We start from the raw sequence: 23,203 nt of genomic DNA on the forward strand, positions 1-23,203 counted from the left end.
CGAAGACGGATTTCGAAGAAAACATAATCAAAACACTAATGTTTACTTAAAATTAGTCCAAATGATGAAGCAACAAAATGGATATTTATGTGGGTATTGCTTTGTTCATATGCATTAAGCAATAAATAAAGAATTCAATAATTTCCGCATAATAGTAATGCTGACTGATTCGCTGACGCACACACACACATGTACAAGTATGTATTGGTTGATTTAGGAGTGTGCGAATTCCCGCATATTTATGTGTGTATGCTGTATTATTTAATAGGTCGAAATTAAAACTTTTTTGCAAAGACGCAGACACATGCACACACACACATAAATATTAAGTCGATTTATTGAAAAAACTGGATTTACAAAGTCTTCGGTTGACCTTCAAATGACGTTGAATAAAATTTGCGCAGAATTTTGTTATTCTTTGAGTCTGCACTTTGCATGTGTGTGTGTGTATGCGCGAGTGTGCAGAAGCGTAGATTATTAGAATTCAAATAATTTACCGGATATTCTTAGATCTGTGGATCGTGTCATCACATTCGCTGTGTAGGTATGTGTGCATATGTGGCTCTGTATGTAATTTAACCCATTAGACTTCCTCAAACGTAGTCTGCAAATGAAGAGGAAGTGGCTACTTTGCAAAAACAATGCGAATGCAAACAAAAATTGGCAGTTATTTGTATGTATGTGTGTGTGCGTGTGCTTTTTGTAGTGAAGTGGCGTTCTGCCTCTCAACGACGTGTGCTGCAGCCATTGACGTTGTGCTTCCGTGCTTTTTAGCAGGTACATTTCAGTTTTACATTCGTGCGATTTTTTGCACTGTGATTTTATGACCTAATACGCGCCACTTGAGCGTTTAACTATTAAGAGCGAATTTTATGGTTCAATGTTTTGTAGAATACGCGATAAGCTGGTTTTTGTAAAGGCTTAGTGGACTCTATTAGTGGCATGTGTATCAATTAATTATTTGGTAATGGAAGTTTTTATTTTTATTTAATCTGTTAGTTGCACATAAAAACAACTATTTGCATAATTTTAAAATGTTTTGATTGGTATCACGAAGTTGCTAGTAGTATCACATTTCAAGGTCGCATATGTTTTTTTAAAGAACCAAAGATACTTACAAAATTTTGTACAACCACAAGTGCTTATGCATACTTAGATTTAGTCCTGCCATAAGCTCTGTAACAAGTTCAGGTCGTAATGAAATGACAAATTAATATATTTATGCCCTGAGCGTGGGATGTATGTTAGGGGGCCTACTCGCCTCAGTCTTTGTTCCGTCCATCGCAGTTCTTCGACAGCAGTGATGTCAGCCTGCATTTTTACGAGGACATCAAACAGCTAGGCAGCGGCACCTTCCCAATTAAGGGACCAGGGCATTCCAGCTTCATGCCCTCAAATCATAATCCTAAATGCTAACGGACGTCATCAAAAGAGGGGTTTCTCGGCGGAAGTCGGGAGCTGCTTAAACCATATTTCTGGTCAGTCCCAAGTGAATGGCAATCAGAGAACTTTTTCACTTACGTGAACTTCTGCAAATGGCTACAAGTTATTCAAAGAGGGTTGATAACGCGTTGAAGATGAACAACGTCTCGGACGGCTATGATTAAAATAAAGAAATTGGTGGTTAAAATTCGACGATTAATAGTCAGTGATCTTACTGGCATCGTTGGAATATCGGAAGGATCAGTGAAAACCATTTCGAAATATAATTTGTGCCTAATAAAAGTGAAAACGCGATTGGTTCCAATATCACTAAATTTTTTTCAAAAAATAGCTCTCCGACTACCAGAATATTATGAAACGTATTATTACTGGCGTTGATTTTTCGATTTATGATTACGACCCAGAAAAAGACTATCAATCGATCGATTATCGTGGCAAAGCTGAGCCGAAACTGAAAGCAGGTCAATTATCAAGGTTATGTTGACAGTTTTCTTCGATTATCGAGATGTGGTGTGGTGTACTCCGAACTACTTCGAACCGGCCAAACTATCAACAAGGAAGACTGTTTGAGTGTTATGCGTCCTTTGCCGGAATTAAGGGCCGACAACTCTTGATTTTTGCACAACAATAATGCACCGTTGCATACTACATTTATTCTAGGAGAGTTTTGCCAAATTTTCAACCAATATCGTGCCGCAACCATCGTATTCGCCTGATCTCTTTTTTTTTGCTCATAGTAGAGTTTCACTTATTAATAAATAGATCATTACATGGAAGGTTCTCATGGTAATAAACAATTATTTCTTAATATTTTCATATTAATGGAATGTAAATAAAGTCAAACTACCTCGTTTATATAAAACTACCGACGGGTGTTGTTTTAGGCATGTGGCTTTCAATGGGACAATACATTTTTTCTGTAACTTGATTTACACTTACTTACTTTGGTTTTCCATTTCATAATGAACAGTCTTACTTCAGAACAATTTTTCACGTCAAATCTTGAAAATTTATTACTAAAATAATGGTTCGGTTTGCCTGACGCACAGCGCGTCCACTATTCGACTGACGTAATCGCCCAGCAGAGTCGGTAATACAGAAAACCATGGATTCGTTTCCTCAGAGACGCCCTAAAGTGCCCATCGAAGGCGCTATTGCTGCTCCGGATAAGATGTCGATAATCGAAGATGACCCGAATGAGTCCACCCGGCTTCGCAGGCAACAATTGAAGCTGTGTCCAACTACTTTAAGGAATATTTTGTGAAAAGATATTGGCTTATGGGCTCACAAATTCTAACTCGGTCATAATGTTAAAGTCAATGTCGGTATAGATCCATTATTATTAACTTTTCCATGCCAGACTTGGCGGATGTTGATGCGGTCGACCTTTGGCTCCAATAAGGAGGGCACCACAAACAATTTATTGAAGACAATTGTTGGTGAGCGTATCACCTCACGTTGCAGGACTGTGGCGTGGCCTCCAAACTCCTGCGATTTAACACTGTTGGCCTATTTTTTGTGTAGTTTTGTGACGTCGCGTGTCTACGCAGTTGAGTCTAAGACGAGTGGCGCTTTGGAAGAGATTATCCGACGCTTTGACATACGGCTCCAGATGCTTCAAAAAGTGATCGAAAATTGGGCCACACGGCTGGAATTCATTCGAGTCAGCTGCCGTGTTCACTTGCTCGAAATCATGTTTAAAACATAATGGTAAACCCTTATTTTTGTAAAAAGAAGCTTTGTTCTTGGTCATGACATTAAATTTTATGTGTTTTATTTCTTTTTCAAAACCTCTTGTCTAAAAAAGCACCCTTTAACTACCAAACAATGTATGATTAAAGCACAACATTGGCGAGAATGCAAACATTGATGCTTTTGTAGTGCAGAACGTTAAGAAATCCTTCTTAGTCCTGCTGTTGGTGAATATCAATAATACTTGGAATGAATACCTACAAATCAATGCTCGGTGTAGAGGTGATGACAGCAATGCTGAGTTGGATGGAATATTTACTAAATTAGTTTTCCAGTTACCAGTCGAAACGCTCGAACGAGTCATCAAAATTTGGACTCAGCAGATGGACCATCTGAGACGTAGCCGCGGCCAACATTTGAAAGATAAAATCTTCGAAAAATAAATGCCAAAGAATATTCTTTCGAATGATGATAAATATTCCCTACTAAATTTGAAGTTTCTGTGTTTTTTCTTTCAAAAAGTAAGGGAAGAAATATAGAGGAATTTTAAAAACTGGCTGAAAGCTTATTGGGATAGAGTTGCTACCAATTTAAAAAACTAAAGCTAAAGTCCAAAGCATAAATTTAAGAATTTAATTTCACCACCTTTATTACCATGTAAGTGGTAACTCACCACTCGACATAACACAAGTCCCTTTTGGTTGAGTTGAGTTTAGCTGAAATTGAACTCAATAATTACAACAAACATTACAACTGCGCACGCGCTAAAATTGACATTCCCATTGAATGAGCTGTCAAAATAGTGCAGTTTTCCAGAAGAGAAACATTTTTTAGTGCAAGGCATTGAAGGAACTAATTTTTGTGTGATGAATTATTAGAAAGTAAGAGTTAATGTGCCTAAGAAAATGCTTAAAAGTGACGAGCATAGAAAACTAAAAGACTACGTGAAGCAAACAGATTAATTTATTAAAGAACCGGAAGCGAACAATCGGCAATTCGGTGGACAATTTTAGTTCGTTCGGGGTGTGAGTGAGTGTCATATGAATTTACAATAATAGTTCTTAAAATAAATCTCCGTGCCTTCAAATATATGGAACAATGTAGAAAGTGTGATTTAGTGCTGGTGATTCATCGGTCTTCAAGAACATATTGTAACTTGGTGCTTGCTAGTTATTATTATGATTTTTAGTAGCATAATACACTAAAATGAAGACCGCTACTAAACAGTTGCTGACCAAAATCACACAAAAAAATCGATAATTAAAGAAAATCAAAACAAAACCTAACGAAAAGCCACTTAATGAGGCAAATAACTAATGCAATTAATGCAACAACAACTGCAAACCACAATCGACTAACTGCTGACCTTTATTTTGGTTAGAGAGTTTCTTGAACTCGCTGCGGCACGCGCACCGTTCTGCAGAATCGCACAAATCCGACGCTTTGGATTCTGCCAACTAATTAAAGCTTCTTGCCGTTTTCCTCCACTTGTTTGTTTTGACACGCTGTTGCTGCTGTTGTTGCGCACAAAGCGTTTGCATTTTATGCTGCTAATTCGATTTGCATAACTGGATTGTGAAGTGAGAAGCAAATATGCATAATGATTCGAAATACATATGCATGGATATTTGAATATTTTCGCGCAAAAATTGTTAGTAACACTTTCGAAAAACGCAAGCAAAAAAGTGAAATTATTAAAAACTTACATAAAAAATTCGAATTTATTACTTTCATTTTTGCCAGTTAAAGCCTTTGAAAGATAGCTTTGTTTGTTTTTTATAGTAAAGGCAAGCACGAAAAGCCGGAGTGCTAAACATAACCCACAAATGAAACTCCCACGGAACCACGGGATTCGATGCGAGTATTACTTCGTGGTTAGGTTATGTGGCTGATCTAGAGAGGTCGCACGTGGACTGCTATATGTAGTCCTTAGTGAAACCATAAAAAGAAAAACTCCTGTTTTCGAACTTATAAATTAGCAAACTTAGTTGCTCGCCAGTTCGGTGGGATGTCTGATGACTGTCGCGCCTACGTGTTTCAGTCTTGACCTCCCACACTAGGACGGACATGAAGGAAGTGTTGAGTTCTTTCCACCTCAACTTCTTCCATACAGCTTCTGAAGATGACGTCTGATAAGATTTCCAGCCTTAAAGCCTGGACGCCAATAAGGAGATGGCCTGATAAAAGCCCCTAAACTAAGGAGAGACTAGCCTTATTGAGGGCAAAGAGGTCACCAGATCTCTTGCGACCAATCTCGGGCCAAAAGGATTTTGCTATAGCGCATGTACCGATGGTGGCCCAGCGCTGGCCAAGCTCCCGCAAAAGCCTGGCTATCTAATTGTAGAACACAGGAGGATACAGGTTTTCTTCGTGACGATTCAGTCAAGGTCTTCCTCAACATTAAAGGAGGTAGATTAACCAGAAATCTCCGGCGCCACGTTCCAGTTATGGCGTCACCACATCAGCGTTATTAGGCAAAAGAAATACTGTTAATTCATTTCGGACTATCATATACATAGGTTCTGATTTTAACTGCATCTTTGGTCCGCAGCAGCTTATTACTATTCGTCCTCAATCCAGATATGCCGTAACTAGTCAGCCACGGTTCCTGGATCAGGACGACATCGGCTTCGTCTTGTTTTAGACAAAGCAATAAATTGGCGGAGGCTGCCTTCGCATCTTGGAACACGTCGTGTTCGACCCGCACCTCTGCCAGCAGCTGTTCGAGGCTGTCCCTAATTGACGAACCTCCCAGAACTCGCTATGTCCGAAATCCTCGGGTCGTTCTCATTTGTGCTTTGACCATATCCAGCTGTCGTATCCACCACATCTGAAGCGAGAGCGGCATCGGCTTTGGCAATCGTCGGGAATATCCAACCTTTCAAGCCCATAGCATATGGCTCCATTGGTTTTGCGAGAGCACCGACGGACTCCGCATTTAGCAGAATCAGCGCTTGCCGATATGGTTCCTCGGTTCTCTCCAGCCTTATTACCCTCCATTCATGCGTGGGTAGTGAGGGGTTACAGTATCTAAGGATTTCCTCAATCTCACTCGGGGGGAAAGGAGAAGTGGAAGCACAAGACTGGAGAGACAAGGCATTTTAGGTCTTTTCTATACTGTTGATTGGCGGACGCCTAATCTGTTCAAAAGTCTCAGTTTGGCATTATTAAAGGTGACAGACACTTCGTTAACCTTTCCTTTCGTTTTTCATTTCTCAGTAGACTGACTCACATGTGTGTTGACATATTTGCGACAATTGCAAAAGTACCAACGAGTGTAGATTTTAGTTTTTCTCTTGAATTAAAAAACGAGGACAATACTTGAATACCTGTTCCGCATTTTTTATGCACCTTGTACGGTGTAAACGTCGTAAAGTTCGAACAGATATCATTACAGAGTCTGTAGAGATAGCTTCTAAAGCACCTATTTACAAAGCAAACATATCATCTGTCTATCCACGATTGGTAGTCTGGTGTCATACTGTGATTTCACCGTTCTTTCGCTGAGGAGTGCCACCGATGCTGCTCGCACATTTTGTATATCTTGTGCCTCTCCCCTTTCTTTAGCACTGTTGTTGGCACTGATAGCTGATATAATCGCCCGAGTTTTTCGTCTAACTCTTACTATAGCAGCGTCGGTTGTTATAGTCCGGAAATCACTAATTATTCGTGCTTCGGGATGTCGATGATGAAGATACGTTTTCCATTTTGAGCAGTACTCAAAATTCTAGTATTTTTTTACAGTCCTTTTAGTGTTATTAACGCACTTAATCCATACACCTCAGGATGCCGTAAAAATCTTTTGATAGAGGGGCTTGTCTGCTACTACTAGACTACTGTATCTTGATCGAACCTTTATAAAATAACTGTAGAATTTCTCTTCAGCTCTGCTTATATACTGGAATTAGTCTCCGTTGCTGATACGTGGGTGTGTCAAAATGAAACCTTTTGCAAAATTGCTCGTGTTTGAACTAAATATTCTTTGAGATGGTAATTTTGCTTTAATGTTTTTCAGGTTTTAATCTAACTTACTATATTAAAGCGTATATTATGTATAAACATATAAGGAAGGGCCAAGTGCAGTTGACACCGAACATTTAATACTCTTGCAACTTGCAAGAATTAAAGCCAGGGAAATACCGTAAGGGGCAAAACGTCAACCAGAGGATCGGTTTTCAAGCAATTATGCAATGTGTACCAAGTTTCATCAAGATATCTTAACTTTTACTCAAGCTACAGGACGTACGGCTGACAGACTATCACCCGGATTTCCACTTTTCCCGTCATCCTGATCATTTATATATACAAATATATAACCCCATATCTATCTCGCTTAATTTATGTTGATACAAGCAACCGTTAGGTGAACAAAACTATTATACTCTGTAGCAACATGTTACAAGAGTAAAAAAGCAGTGACCCTCAGATGAGTCTGAGTCAATTCAAACCAAGTTGATTTAACGACGCCATAGAATAAATATTCGATAACTTTAAATACCTCAGCATAAAAAAAGCAGTTAGCAAAAATACAGAAAATCCTGTTTTCGCCTTTATTTATTCAAGGTCAAGTCAAATACTTATTCAAAACTACAAATTCGCAAACTTCAACTTCACATTTACTTAAAGCTTTTTTATAATAACAATTTAAAAATCAGACAATTCATTAGAATTTTTTACGGTTATACCTATAATTATGTTCATTTATTAATAAATTCTAAATTTTGTTGCCTGAAATGTTATTTCTATATTATTGTATTTGTATTTGTATTTTGTTACTCGTGACCTCCTGCCTCAGATATGCAAAGCTAGAAGCGCTGAGACGAACTAGTTTTTGGAATTTATTTTGTGGCTTTTAATTTATACAATGTTTGTATAATATATATATTATACACAGACACATTTCTATTAATACCGGCGCCTTCCTTACGGAACGTTATACATTTGGCAGGCTTTCGATGTGATAACAGGTGTCTCCCATGCAAGGAACTGAATTGATTCTGAAATTGGCCAGGTCTAAATGGTCAACCAGGTCTTGATGGTTTGAGCGGAGAGATGTGCGAAAGCTTGTAAAACTTCATTCCGGAATATCTGCAGGCCATTTATGGCAATGAAGTCTGGGAGCTTGTGAAAGTTCATTCCGGAATACCTGGAGGCCATTGATAGCAATTGAGTCTGGGAGGGATACTTTCCACGCGAGTGGAAAAGTGCTAGAGTTGCTTCTTTCCTGAAGTCTCCTAATAAGTTCAGGAGCGATCCTTGTTCATATAGAAGTATCAGTCTCCTTCCTGTACTTGGAAAAGTGCTGGAAAGAGTTATGATGAAACGGCTCCAGAAGCTGGCATGGGGTTGGGGTATGGGTTCAGGAAAGGACGCAGTATAGAATGTTGTTAGGGTAAATGTCAAGAGGGCGTTTGACTACCTAAGTTATGGTCGAGTCGTGCAACGACTGGAGGAGCTTAGCTGTTCGGAAATTAGTCTTTGACAGAGCTGCTTTTCGGATATAAAGGCCTCTCTAGTCGGCATAAATGGGAGTTTGGAGATTGGAGTGGTTCGTGACCGCTCGCAAGATTCCATCTTTGGCCCATATTATTTGGAATATCATGATAGACTCTCTACATGGGTAGGTCACTTACTCTGTAAATTTTGAGCAATGTACTCGGACATTAGGGATCTGGGTGGTACGAGAATGGATGATGTGATTTCCACTAGTCGGAATGCCGAACAGTAAGAGTTGTTGCACGCGAATTGTTTAGGAGGCGACCCATTTTAAATGGGCCCAAACCCTACCAAGTTATTTAGTGTGTCCATTCCACACTACCAATTGGTACTGAAAATGCCTAGTATTTTCAGGGCGCTGATCAACGTTAAACACAACGGACGTTGTATGTTCAAATGTCACTAGTCATGAGTTGAATGTGTGCTCAACTGGAAGCTTCTGCCAGAAGGTCCGACCGGAAACTTAATTATGGAACAACGGCGATCAGTAAGCCCTTAGAGTTCATTCAAATCTGTTCATTGCGGTCAGCCCTTCGGGAAGATTCATGGTAATTGAGGTTTAAACCCCAATTGCCTGGAGAACTGACCTTGTTTCGGTTCAATGTGGAGTCGCATTGCAACCGGCTGCTGGACCAACAGTACGCAGAAGTTTAAGATGAGCCTCGAACTCTACTAAGGTGGAATAAGATGTACATTTTGCCTGACCAATTGGTACGGAGTAATGCTTGCATTGTTTGGGGTGCTGATCAGAGCATTGCTTTGATCCAATGTAAAATTATACACCGTGAGAATATAACGTCAAAAATAGATACCCACGTCAAACCCGGATATAGGATTTGAACTCTGATCCCATGCCGCAAGCTGAGAGTGATCGCGTAAAAAAGTGCTTCTTGTAAGAAAGGTAATGCAAAGCGGAAATCTTTTTCAATCTTTATCATCCGATGTAAAAGTTTTACGCGGAATATTTACAAATATTCGTATCAGATATTTTTTGCTCCGAACCAATTTCAGGAGATTCGGAAAGAATATGTAGAATATTAAAATAAATTTAATCTTAAAATAAAAACAAGAAAAATGTTTGCTATAATACTCTTCACAGCTGCAATTTTTCTAGCAAAAAAAAGGGTCTATGAGTTTGTATGTCAGCTATATGCTATAGTGATCCAATGGGCGTGGTTCCAACAAATAAGCAGACTCTTGGGAAAAATGATTATGTGCAAAATTTCAGATCGATATCTGAAAAGGGATGCGGGTCTAGTTGCGTCCCTGACTAATCGAAAGGAAATGCGAAGACATTAATATTAAAAAGAAATTAAGTAACATTATACATATAAATATTTCTAAAATACTTCCTTCAGATTAATTGCCACAAAACGCTCCAAAAAGAAATAAATAATAAATTAGCAAATAAACGTTTATTAAAAAGAAAAAAGTACTAAGCTAAGCTCGCACCTCCCACTTTCGGAACTAGAATGGAAAACAATTTACCTGACGGAACAAATTATTATAAAGACAAAGAAGACCAATTAGCGCCTCAAAACAAAACAGCAGAATGGTAAATATGAGGAAACAGTTACAAGAAATGAAAACGAAAACGAAATGCACACGCTCTCAAGTTTCAAAAAGATACCCCGCTGAAGAAATGAAAGGAAAAGGGAATACAAAATAACCAACCTTGAAGGTCTCTTCGACAGGAAAGCCACTACGCGGGCCACCGCCAAACGTTTGCAAAGCATTTTGGCGCGCAAAGCCAACGCAACACAAAACGATCAGCTGTGCCGAACAGTGCCGAAGAAAAACAGAAAAGCAAAACTTAGATAAAGAAGTTGAAGACAAAAAAACCAACAAAAGCACAAAGAAAAGCAACAAAACCGACAGCATGCTTGGCTTCAATACGAAAACTGTAATGCAAAGTGAAGTCAAGCGTGCGAAACACAAAAAGAAGAGGAAGGAGGAGGAGGTTGGTGCGAGCGGAATGCTATAAAGAAGCACAACAGCTGTGTGACGTACGATTTTAATTAGGGCTGCAGCGCCACTGCCCGCTCAAGCTACAGCGTTAGCCTGCCGCTGCACCGGAGCTGCTGAGCGCCTGAGTTAAGCTTTGGCCGAGCGCAGATGCTTGCAGACAGCGCCCGCCAGCGTGCTACAACTATGTTTTTTGTTGGCTATCATTTGTTGTGCGCTCTTGTTGTTGTTGCGGTCGAGAAAATCGAAAGCCACACAAAAGTGAGCTGCGCGCTGTGAGTCGAGCGGAGAAGTCAAGCGACACTCGAAGCGATTTAGCGAACACTCAAGTTTCCTACGCTCAGCAGAGCGGACGTGTAGCGCGGCATAACGAATATTTTTTACCAAACTCAAGCTCCAAGCTCCTACGTGCAAAGCCTGCTAGCCAGGAAAATAATTGATAAATATCCACACACACACACATACACTACGCACAAGCGAACAGTTCTTTTTCGCCATCACTTGGGTTTGTTGTGATTTTTTCTGCTGCGTTTTCAAAACTCCTTGCGAAACTTACAAGTCGCAGTCGGTCTAAACAAGATTAACTACTTCTTTTTTTGCTGTTTTGCTTGGTATTCTGTGTTTAGTGCAAGTGGGTTTCCTTACATTTTAGTGTATTTTGAAGAATTTCATGTGATCTGGCAAGGTGTTTTCCTTGCAGTTCGCTTGCAATAAGAACTAATTATTAATTCCAAAGCGGAAACTCAAATAAACGAATGAACCTAATTTTTGTAATCTGAACGAAATAAAAGTTTGTGTTATTAAAATTAAAATTAAAATAACTGCGAAAATGGTGAATAATAACAACACTTCGAAAGCCAGTGGCAGCGGCGCCAATGGCCATGTGCCCAACAGACAATTGGCAACTGCGAGCGCGCCGCCGGTGTCCTTTCTCAGCAACATTTGGAGCTGGGCGGATGCCATATGGGACTTTCTATGGTTCATTATATGCTCAATCGGCTATATTATCCAGGTGAGTTACAGGCTGATGTAGACATTATACCCAGATAGAAAAGGAGATCCTATAAACTATTGATATACTCCTAAGAGCAAAAATGAGTACTTCTTTAAATGAATCGTTAATTTGGCAAAAAATCAAGTGCGATCGGTGGGAAAATATTAATCATATATACTTACGGAACTATTTAAGCTTAAATTTTGGACTAAGATTAACTGGCAGTTACAAGGTGTTGAACTGATATTTAAGTAGAAAACACTATGATCCAAAGGCTTTCATTCACTTTTCTATATTATCCTTCAGAATTTTCGAAAATCAATTATAAGTGATAAGCTATGAATCCTGAGAGCTAAAATATAAAAAGTAAACAGCAGCAAATCTGGATTTTTTTCTGAGAGGGGTGCGCCGTTGTTTTCCAACATATTTTTAATATTTGTGTAACTTCGTAAATTCTTCTGAATGTAAAGTAAAATATCCGATTTTGTTGGTAAGAGGGGTAATTGACCCCCAAAACCCCCCTATGGAGCTGACACTGATGATAATAAATGGTGTTTTCCAACATATTCTTTCGAATGAGAATTAAAATCTCCGATTTTGGTGGTAAGAGGCGTCAATTACCCGAACCCCTCTAAGGAACATCCACTGATAAAAAAAAAAATTAATAAAAAAATATAATAATAATGAAATATAACAAAAGTAAAAGCTTGTATGAAATTAAAAAAAAAATGATTTGAAATTCGGCGTGACAGCTTAGAAGTATGTGACCTGGTCTACGGAAAGGGGGCTTAGGTGTCAAAAAAAGGAGAACAATTAATGAGATAACGAGAAACTGACGATTATTTTTAACAGCTTTTCCCAGAAAACTAGTTTTCGCATGTTAGCTCCCTTTTAGTAGATCAGGTCACATATAATAAAAAGAGTGGATATTCATACTGTCTATTTACTAGTTCTCTGCTTACTCTACTCATCTTAACGGATTTTATTGGTCTTTTTTACAAATTTTTTGGTATGTTTTGCAAAGAAAAGATGAAATCAAACCAGTAAAATTAATTATGTGATACATATAATGGCGAGAAATATTTTCAGAAAAGTTTAAATTCGGACTTAGGTTGCATATTCTTTTCACAAAGGTTCTAGAAAATCATTGAAATTGGTCTCCTAGAACCCCTGTCTCTATAATATATATTTTTTTTCTAATTAATCCTCAAAATAAACCAACATAAAAGGATATGCAAGCAATATTTAAATAAAGTAAATCTGGAGTATGCAATATAGGTCTAATTAAGTTTGACACGAAGCTTGTAGTACTCAGAAGGAAGCGTCGGCGACCTTATAAATTATTGGTATACTGCTATGAGTACAAATTAGCAAGTTTTTATACATAATTTTAAAGTTCTTAATTTATTCTTCAAACTCTATGTCGTCCCTCTCAAAGTAATCCAACTTGGTCCCGGTACACTTGTGCCATCGTTTTTTCCAATACTCGAAACAGTTGTTAAAGTCAATTTCTGGAATGGCCTTCAAAGCTCGTAGCAATTCAGGTTTCATGGCATCAATTGACTCAAAACGGTTGTCGGCGCATAATTCCGGCTTTCTTTTATTAAAAGCTTCACGCAAACGATGCATAACACTCAGTTTGGCCGGTTGAAAGGAATTCGGTGTGCCTCACACCTCGATAATCAAAGAACACTGCAACATGACTGTGGTTTTTGATCTGCTTTGACGTGTTTTTTTCCACTGTGGCTCACCTTTGACATGATATTCGGCAGATTAATCATCGGTTTCCGGGTCGTAAGCATAGATATCAAGACTCGTCGCCAGTAATTACACGTTTCATAACTCCTGGTAGTCGGAAAGCATTGTTTCACAGACGTTAATGAGACGCTGTTTTTCCAAAAATTTAGTTATTATTATTAATTTTTGCTTTTCTTAGCCTCAAATGATCTTTCAAAATGGTTCTCACAGGTCTCTATGATATTCCAACGATGCGAGTAAGTTAAGTTAGTTATTAATCGTCGATTCTCAAGCATCAGTTCCTTTATTTTATAGACATTTTAGTTATCAGTTGATGTTGTTGATAGTCCTGAACGAGGTTTGTCGTCAACGCGTTCTCGAGTCTCTTATTTTTATGTGACATTTGGCACATAGGTGTCTGACAGTCATATCGACCCAGAAAAAAATATTACGATGAAATTTAAATTGAAAGTCTTGCTATTTTTAGCCCACAGTATGTCATCAGCGTAATGAGCTAAGTCGATTTAGCCTATCCGTCCATCTTTCTACTTACACAAAAAATATTTCCTCGGTTTTTGAGATATCGCTCTGAAATTGTGCATACGTCTTTTTCACGCCAAAAAATTTCTAATTTGACGCCGATATCGGACCACTGTCATTCAAACTGTATGATCAGAATCAAGTTCTTGTGGGAAAAACTTTTTTATTTAACAAGATAATTTCACAGAATTCGCAAAATAGTGATATAATCTTCGAATAAGTTGTTCAGATTGGACCACTATAGCATATAGCTGCCATACAAATAGAACGAACAATTTCAAATTCTTTTAAGAAAAACTCTTTTATTTGACAAGATAATTTCAAGAATTTTCGCAGGGATTAGTATGCGAATGCGATTAGCTGTGTACCTTTCTAATCTGCGAGAATGCATCCGTAGTTGACCACTGAAACGCTCAAATGTATTAATAACATTTTTATACAGCGACACGCACTTCAAACGTCCGAAGCTAATGTTTAACGGAGCGTATGAGTAATCATAAACAATTTTACATATTTACCTTAGGTCAACAACTATTCTCATTTTTTGCTATTAATTAACAAAAAAATGACATTTCACAACCTAATTAGCAACAATTTAGCTCTGCACTCCGCTGCTAATGAACAGCGTTTAACTACGCTGCACTGCAGTTAGACGCACACGACGCAGACCAAACAAATTCCGCACTCACCTGTAAAAATATGCATGCCACCTAAGTAAACTGCAGTTGTGCAATCAAAAGTTGTATGCTTGATGCGCTGAAAACTGATAAAAAGAAGCTAAAGCCATAAACAATTTACTACTAGCGCTTAGTTTGTAAATCATAAAACAAAATCAGCTAATTAAGTGTGAAGGTTAACGCTGCTGGCTGCCTACTAAGCTCACTTTCAGCTGCATAAGCGTCAACAAATGCTTTTTTGAGAGTGTAGTAATATACATATAGCATAAATAAATATACATATGTATTTAGTCATCAAACCCCTTTCAAATATTCCGCGTGTAAATGCAACCCTTGCAAGGCAAGAAATTAGCTGTCAGAATATTTATTTTCTACGCTTTTAATGCCAAAATAATATTCTAAAGTAAATAATCGGATAGTAAAGCAACAAATTGTATTATACAAAGTAGGAAGAGAAAATGGCAGCACTTTTAAACATATTTTCATATTTCTGGTATATACGAGGGTTGTCTTATGTTTTGCGGGATTTGGCAATTCTAGCGTTTTAGGCTGGTAACTCAGCACTTTATCGTAAAGTTTTTACTTTGTTGTTACACATACTCAGTACGTTTTTGCGTACGAACATAATTTGTGTTATTTACAGTAACTTAAAATATTCAACTCGACCAAAAAGTGAAATTAAATCGACGAAATTTTCACGTGATTATTTTTTTACAATTTTCGACGTAGAATAACTCAGCAACAGCTATTTCAGCGCTATTTGTTTTGTTTACAGTAACTTAAAATATTCAAAGCGACCAAAAATTTAAATTAAACAGACCCAATTCTCATGCCATAATTTTTGAAGTGGATTAATTCAGCAACAGCCATTACAGCGTTGTTTGTTTATTTACAGTAACTTAAAATATTCAACTCGGCCAAAAAGGGAAATTAAATCGACGAAATTTTTCACGTTATTATTTTTTACACTTTTCGGCGTGGATTAACTCAGCAACAGACATTAAAGTGCTATTTGCATTGTTTACAGTAACTTAAAATATTCAAATGGGCCAAAAATTTAAATTAAACCGACGACATCTTTGCGCTATTATTTTTTACAGTTTTTGAGAAGGACTAACCCAGCAACTTATTTCAACGCTGCTTGTGTTGTTTACAGTAACTTAAAATATTCATTCCAACCAAAAAATGAAATTAAGCCCACAACATTTTCTGGCGATTATTTTTTACAATTTTTGACGTGTATTGACTCAGCAACAGCCATTTCAACATTGTTTGTGTTTTTTACAGTAATTTAAAATATTCATCTCAACCAAAAAGTGAAATTAAATAAAAAAAAAAAAATATTTTTTACAATTTTCTACGTGGCTTAACTCAGCAATAGCTATTTCAGTACTATTTGTGCTGTTTACAGTAACTGAAAATATTCAATTCGACCAAAAATTAAAATTAAATCGATAAAATTTTCGCGCAACTATTTTTTACAATTTTCGGCGTGGATTAACTCAGCAACAGTGCAGTGATGATTTTCATTAATTTCTCTACTATGTAGCTACATCAAATACCAGTGTTCATCAATGGTATGTTGAATGCAATCGAGGTCGCAGTTCACTTCAAGACGCACTTCATGAAGGTCGTCCAAAATCAGCTGTTGTTCCGACCACTTCGGAAGTACACACATGCACCAATTTAGAATTTTTACTTTAGACTCCACGACTCGCCAGTTGGTTTTCACACACACATCATATACTTTGGGCCTCTTGCTACTCTGCTTTGATATTGAAATTTTATAGCGCACAAAAGCACTTAAGAGCTCGCGCCCTTGCCATGTATGCTGCCACTTCAATGTACATAAGTGTCCATGCAAGCCAGCGTTTGGTCCAAAATAAAGCACGATATGCGTTTTAAGACCTTCTCAAGTTCACAGCAACACAACTAACCTAATAATTGAAGACACAAAAGTGAGAGTACAAGAAAAAAAGGCGAAAAACAAAGCGCACAAAAATCAAACAGTAAAAATGCTTTACTCAAATTTTCAAGCGCCATTAATCCACATTTACTACGTACGTTATTTCGGCTGTAAATCAAAAGTCACTTTCGTTAACGAAACGTAAAAAGTGTTGTAACGGTTAAAAGGCTGCCTGTCATATATATAAACACATACATACACGCATGTAAATGTGAGCTGTGTTTTTTTTAATTTTTATTTTTTTTTTATATATTTTATTTTTGATTTTTGTAACAGTAACATTACGCGGCAGCAACAACTTGACACCAGCACAATGGCGGTTTAGCTATGCATATATCACAGATCTGATCTCTAAGCGCGTCTAGCAACTGGTTGACGGATATGAGACAATAGCGAAATGCTTAGAAATGCGCAGTGAAAAGGGAAATACCAACGGAGCATGTGCGTAATATATGCCAATAGGCAACAGCAACAAATTTGTAGTTATGAAGAGTGCGAAGAAACGCGTTGCATAAATTTGGCTCGCTATGTGCGCTGTGCTTGAACTTCGCCCAAATTGCAAAGATGCTGGCGTTTTCTATGCAAATTCATTGAAATTGTGCGCAAAGCAAATTAAAAATGTATTAATTGTTTTTGTTTGAAAGTTTGTGTTGGTGCTGGTTTCGTTTATTGTTACTTTTCGATCACTCGAATATTTTGGTGCGAATTATATACACAAAGCGGAATTTGTGCAAAGGGCAAGCACACACAGACTTGAAGAGCGTTTGATGCCATATTTGGAGGAGGCTATGTTATCATGCTCATGTAGGTTTCTAGCCTACTGCATCACCGAAATTTAAAATATTTTCTGCTCCTAATACAACAACAACAAAGATATGATGAGTGACGCTTTGGCGGTTGCATACAAGTGCTGGGTTTTATCGTTCAAATTGTATGGTAGCTATCCGTTATAAAAGTCCGATCTAAATAGTTTCTTCAGAGATTGTAGAGTTGTTTTGGACAACAAGTCATGCCAAACTTCGTGAAGATATATTGTCGCATAAAAAAATCTTCCATACAGGAACTGGATTTTGAACAATTGGCTTGTATGACAGCTATATGCTATAGTAGTCCGATCCAAACAATTTCTTGCAAGGATATAGCATTGACTCAGGAAATAATTCGTACCAATTTGCATCAAGATATCTTAACAAATAAACAAGTTTTCTTACAAAAACTTCATTTTGAGTGTTCAGTTTGTATGATAGCTATATGCTATAGTAATCAGATCTAACCCATTTCTGCGTAGATTATAGCGTTGATTCAGAAAGCAATTCATGCAAAATTTCATAAAGACATTTTATCAAATAAAAAATTTTTCATACAAAAACTTGATTTTGAGTGTTCAGTTTGTATGACAGCTATATGCTATAGTGATCCCATAACGATGTTTCTGACAAGTAAGCGTCTTCTTGCTGATAAAAGAATATGTGTGAAATTTGATAAGGATATCTCAAAAACTAACGGATTAGTTGGCTTAATACCGGCATATCGATAGCCGGTTCATAATATCGACTACGATGCTCGTCTTGCTGATAAAAGAATATGTGTGAAATTTGATAAGGATATCTCAAAAACTAACGGATTAGTTGGCTTAATACCGGCATAAATCGACTAAGCTCGTCATGCTGATCATGTATATCATGCGTTTTAGTATCTTTATAATATATATTTAATATATCCAGCGTTGGGTATAAAAAATAAAAGCCAACCACGTCAGGTATACATTTTCCTTAATTAAATTAAAACTCCCAAAATGAACAATATCGTTAGTGCAACAAAGTTCTCCAATTATACATATGTTGTATTGTGTAGTGTGCTTCTATTTTGCTATTTTTTTGAATTTCGTTTATAAAATAAAAAACAAAATAAAATAAATGCCTAAAATATGCGAAATTCTACTTGCATACTTGTATTATGTATTACCTTGGTAATATTTTCCATACATGAATTAAATAATTTCCATACACAAAATTACATAAATTAAAATTTTCCTAAGAAATTTACATAATAACATTTGTTAACTTCAACCCAAATGCCATTCAAACTCATCTACTACTTAGTACTTTTCCATAGCGCTACGGAAATAGCAGCGCATATGCGGAAGGCATTGTTGCCCAACGAGTTCGTTGCTTAAGTCTTTTGTCTCCACACTCAAATGCCTTGGGCGGCAATTATTACCGTACGAAATTTAAGAATCATACTGACGTTCACTTCTTTCTACACATTTGTGTTAGCATTAGAGCAAAATGCTATCAAAGAAGCATAATTTATAAAGTAATGAGCTAAGAGACAATCCAAACAAGTGAACAATAAGTACATGAACACAATGGAAATCAATTGAAAGGAAAATCAATATTGATTATTTCCTACTTCTTGTGTTTGCATGTGTCGGCACTGTTTTTTTATGAAATTATTTTTATTTAATTTTTTTGGAATAAAAAATATTCATTAATACTCATAATTAGAAAATATTCTATTTATGCGCTTAAAAAGTATGAAGTTAGGGAAAACTTTATTTGACAAGAAAAAAGTTAACTGCGTTTGCAGCGAAGCTAGCATACCCTACACAAATAAAAAAGTTTGCATACCAGAACTTGATGTCGATCGGTTGTATCATAAAAGGCTATAAAAGGCTATAAATAGGTTTTTAGCTTGGCTTTGATTGATCAGTTTGTATGACAGCTATATGTTATAGTAGACCGATCTGAAAAATATCGATGGATATTGTGGCATTGTTTTCGAAAATTTTCTATGCCAAATTTTGAGAAAATAACTCGTCAAATGAAAAAAGTTTTCCATATAAGAGTTGAATTTGGATCAATCAGTTAGTATGGCAGCTATATGATATAGTGATCCGATCTAAATATTTTCAACGGAAATTGTAGCGGTGCTTCAAATAGTAATATTTCCTGATTTTCGCTTAGATAGCTTTTCAAAAAATAAGCTTACAAGACTAGAACGTGATTTTGATTAAGCACTTGGTACGGCAGCAATATGCTATAGTGCTCCGATCTGCGAAAAATTGCTCGGATATTTTAGTGTTACCTAGGGCAACATTCATGCCAAATTTCGAGAAGATATTTTATCAAATAAAAAAGTTTTCCATGCAAGAACTTTATTTTGATCGGTCAATTTATACGAGGGCTATATGCTATAGTAGACCGATCTGAAAAATATCGATGGATATTATGGCATTGTTTTCAAAAATTTTCGATGCTAAGTTTTGAGAAAATAACTCGTCAAATAAAAAAGTTTTCCATATAAGAGCTCACTTTGGATCGATCAGTTAGTATGGCAACTATATGTAATAGTCGTCCGAACTAAACATTTTCTTCGGAGATTGTGCTGTAGCCTTGGGCAATAATAGTTAAGGAAGAATTCAACTAAGAAAAATTATTTTACCATATTCGATAGCAATACAGAAAAACCTTTGAAGGTGTGCCTAGAAAAGGTTGACGGCCTACCTTCTTCTAAGGCGAAGTATAGAAGTTCTGAATAATCAATTTTATAGGATATTTGTTGTACTATATAGTTGTCCGATCTGGGCGATTACAGCAGTTACGTATTAAATTTCATTCTTATAACTCAAAAACTGACGAACAAATTTTTATAATTCATAAATACTTTGCCTTAAAAATCCCTGGCTCGAAGTTGGCAGACCCCTAGTCTCTTAGAAAAAGTTGTTAAATAGGATCCGCAGAACATTTCACTCAAACGCGATTAAAGGTAAAGGTCGAACCATAGGCTCTTAGTGAAAGTTGTTCAGAATATTCCATAGAACATTTCGCTCAAACGCGATTTTCCTTATTTCTGGCTCCGTATAAATCGACCCGTCCTAATGCATATATGCTTATTATCAAACAATTATGTAATTTTCAACTTTTCAGCATCAATAATAGCAAATTGCCCAGCTGTGCAATTATATGCCGGTCACTTCCCGCCGCAAAAGATCGAAAAAGCAGATAAAGTCTGGCCGGCGTTTCATTTAGCATAACAATTAGCAATTCAAGCCACACGAAAATAGTTTTAATACGACAGTTGATGGCGCATGTTTCCCAAAATTAAATTTGGACTTCTGTTGCTGTTGCTTGATATGAGTAAAGCTTAGTTGCCAGCGTTGCTGTGTGAATTGTTTACAAGTTAAAGCGCGGCAAAGTCAAAGAGTCAAACAAACAAAAACATTTTTTTCTCACAAAAATGATAAAAATTAACGCAGCAAGCATAAATCTGAAATCTTGAAATTCTTTGCGCGCACAATTTATCACGCTACTTTGTATAAGCTTTGCAACTTTTTGTCAGCCGCTGACTTAAAGATTTTCCAACAATTTGTTTACTCAAAGCATTCAGCAGTCCGCATTCAAGCCTAGTAACAATGACAACAACAGCAACTGCAAACAAATGCATGCCACGCTGCACATGTGTTCAAGCGCATTTCGCTATTTTTGTTGTTTGGCTGCTTGGCCCACATACCCCTGACCAACGCTCAACGCATTAGGCCCAAACACACGGCTGTCTACTCGACTTGACTGCCGCTTGTCAGTGGCAATTGTTTGTGGCACTATTAGTTGCCATTGTTTGCTGTGCGCATACCCACACAAACACATGCCAGCATACGCTCGCGCACGCATGCGCCTGCATGAGTCGACGATAGGCAAGCAATTCAGCGCTGCATTGTAAGTGTAGTGGTCCCATTAAGTATTTGTGTTGCTCAGATTGCTAATAAAATGTTCGCAAAATATTTAAAAAAGTTGGAAACTAAAGGCAGACCATACGCATATGCACATAAGTTGCATGACTTGCGTAATCGACATTGAGCGCTGTGTGCTCGGCAGACTTGACTTATGCATATTAGTTACTTAAGTGTATATTGTAGGCCTCTTGCTTGATATCTTCTTTGTGGCATGCATTTTTGTGATTTAGAAAACGAGAAAAAACGATTTTTACGGTTGCACCAAAACTGTAATACCCTTCACAGTTCAAGTTTGCTCACAAGTATTTAATTTTGATGGGAATTTGTATGGCAGCTATATGCTATAGTTGTCCGATCTTAACAATTTCTTTGGAGGTTGTAACGTTAATAATAATTTAAGCCAAATTTTGTGAAAATATCTCGTCAAACAAAAAAGTTTTTCATACAAAGACATGATTTTAATCATTCAGTTTGTATGGCAGCCATATGCTATAGCCATCCCATTTGAACGATTTCTTCGGATATTGTATAATTGTGCTACTCAATAATGTGTACTAAATTTCGTGAAGATATATTCTTAAATAAAAAAGTTGCTCATACAAGGACCTAATTTGGATCGTTCCATTTGTATGGCAGCTATATGCTATAGTAGTCCGATCTAAATGATTTCTTTGGGGGTTATAGCGTTGCTTTTAGGAATAAGCCATGCCAAATTCCGTACAAATATCTCGTAAAATAAAAAAGTTTTCTATACAAGGACATGATTATGATCGTTCAGTTTATAGGGAAGCTATATGCTATAGCAGTCCGATCGAAACAATTTCTTCGAAGATTGTAGCACTGTCTTAGAAAATAATGAGTAGCAAATTTCCTGAAGATATATCCTCAAATAAAATAGTTGTTCATATAAAGACCTAATTTGGAGCGTTCCATTTGTATGGCAGCTATATGCTATAGTTGTTTGATCTAAACGATTTCTTTGGAGGTTGCAACTTTGCTTTTAGTAATAATTCACCCCAACTTTCGTAGAGATATCTCGTAAAACAAAAAAGTTTTCTATACAATGACATGATTTTGATTGTTCGGTTTATACGGCAGCTATATGCTATAGCAGTCCGATCTAAACAATTTCTTCGAAGATTATAGCGCTATCTCAGACCAGAATTTGTGCCAAATTTCGTGAAGATATCTCCTCAAATAAAAAAGTTTTTCATACAAGGATCTGTTTTTGGTTGTTCCGTTTTTATGGCAGCTATATGCTATAATGGTCAGGCAGCGGCAGTTCTTATATCTCCAACTCTTCACTCTATGCGTAACAAACTTAATATATACTGACTTTGAATTATTGTAGTAAATTGTAGTATTTAATTAATAACTCTATCTTTACAGCCCACTGTTCATTTACCTCGTTAGAACGCGCGGTAATTAAAGCTCAATTATTACCTTGGTCATATTATATGAAACAAAAGCAACAATTAAAATGTTGTGAACCTGTTATGGATATTTTTTGCAATTTAAAGTTTTTAAACCAAATTCTGTAGTGCAAACTTGCGTTTGAATGAGCAATTGAGGTTTCGCTATCTAACTAAATACGTGTTTGTTTATATGTTAACAAGTCTATCATAAACTGTAACTAAGTGTATGTAAGTGTGTACAAGTTATATAAGTAGAATACTTCATAAAAGTCATTAAATGCATGCCCCAGGCCTCGTAAAGTTGAGTGGCTAGAAGGTCGTTGAGTTGCGCGTTCAACGTTCAGCTTTGTTTTGCTTAGATTATTCATAGAAATCCAAACCGCCTGTAATCAGTAACCGCATAAAGTAATAACAATTTTACTTGATTATTAGCATGTGTGCACTAAATGACCTAACAGACGTTGCCTTGTTAAAGTATTTTATAGACGTTTTCTGTGAAAATAAAATAAAATGTAAATATTTTGAAAAAAATAGAAAAAAGTGCTA

General features: G+C 36.8%; 1 protein-coding gene across 2 annotated transcripts in view; it reads left to right on the forward strand.

Annotated features, from left to right (window-relative positions):
- Nucleotides 1-4,051: 4,051 nt before the first annotated feature.
- The window catches only part of LOC120767995 (estradiol 17-beta-dehydrogenase 11), a 42,203-nt gene continuing 23,051 nt past the window's right edge, over nt 4,052-23,203 (forward strand). Inside the window, exons 1-2 of one of the 2 annotated variants that reach the window (XM_040094413.1) lie at nt 4,052-4,164; nt 11,261-11,608. In XM_040094413.1, coding sequence (XP_039950347.1) covers nt 11,426-11,608 — 183 coding nt within the window. In that variant the 5' untranslated portion in view covers nt 4,052-4,164; nt 11,261-11,425. Of the gene's footprint in view, nt 4,165-10,878; nt 11,609-23,203 lie in introns of those variants that run through there. The other variant, XM_040094412.1, reaches the window with a different exon arrangement.

The sequence above is a fragment of the Bactrocera tryoni genome, chromosome 2 (genome assembly GCF_016617805.1).
Source record: "Bactrocera tryoni isolate S06 chromosome 2, CSIRO_BtryS06_freeze2, whole genome shotgun sequence".
NCBI classification, from domain to species: Eukaryota; Metazoa; Arthropoda; class Insecta; order Diptera; family Tephritidae; genus Bactrocera; species Bactrocera tryoni.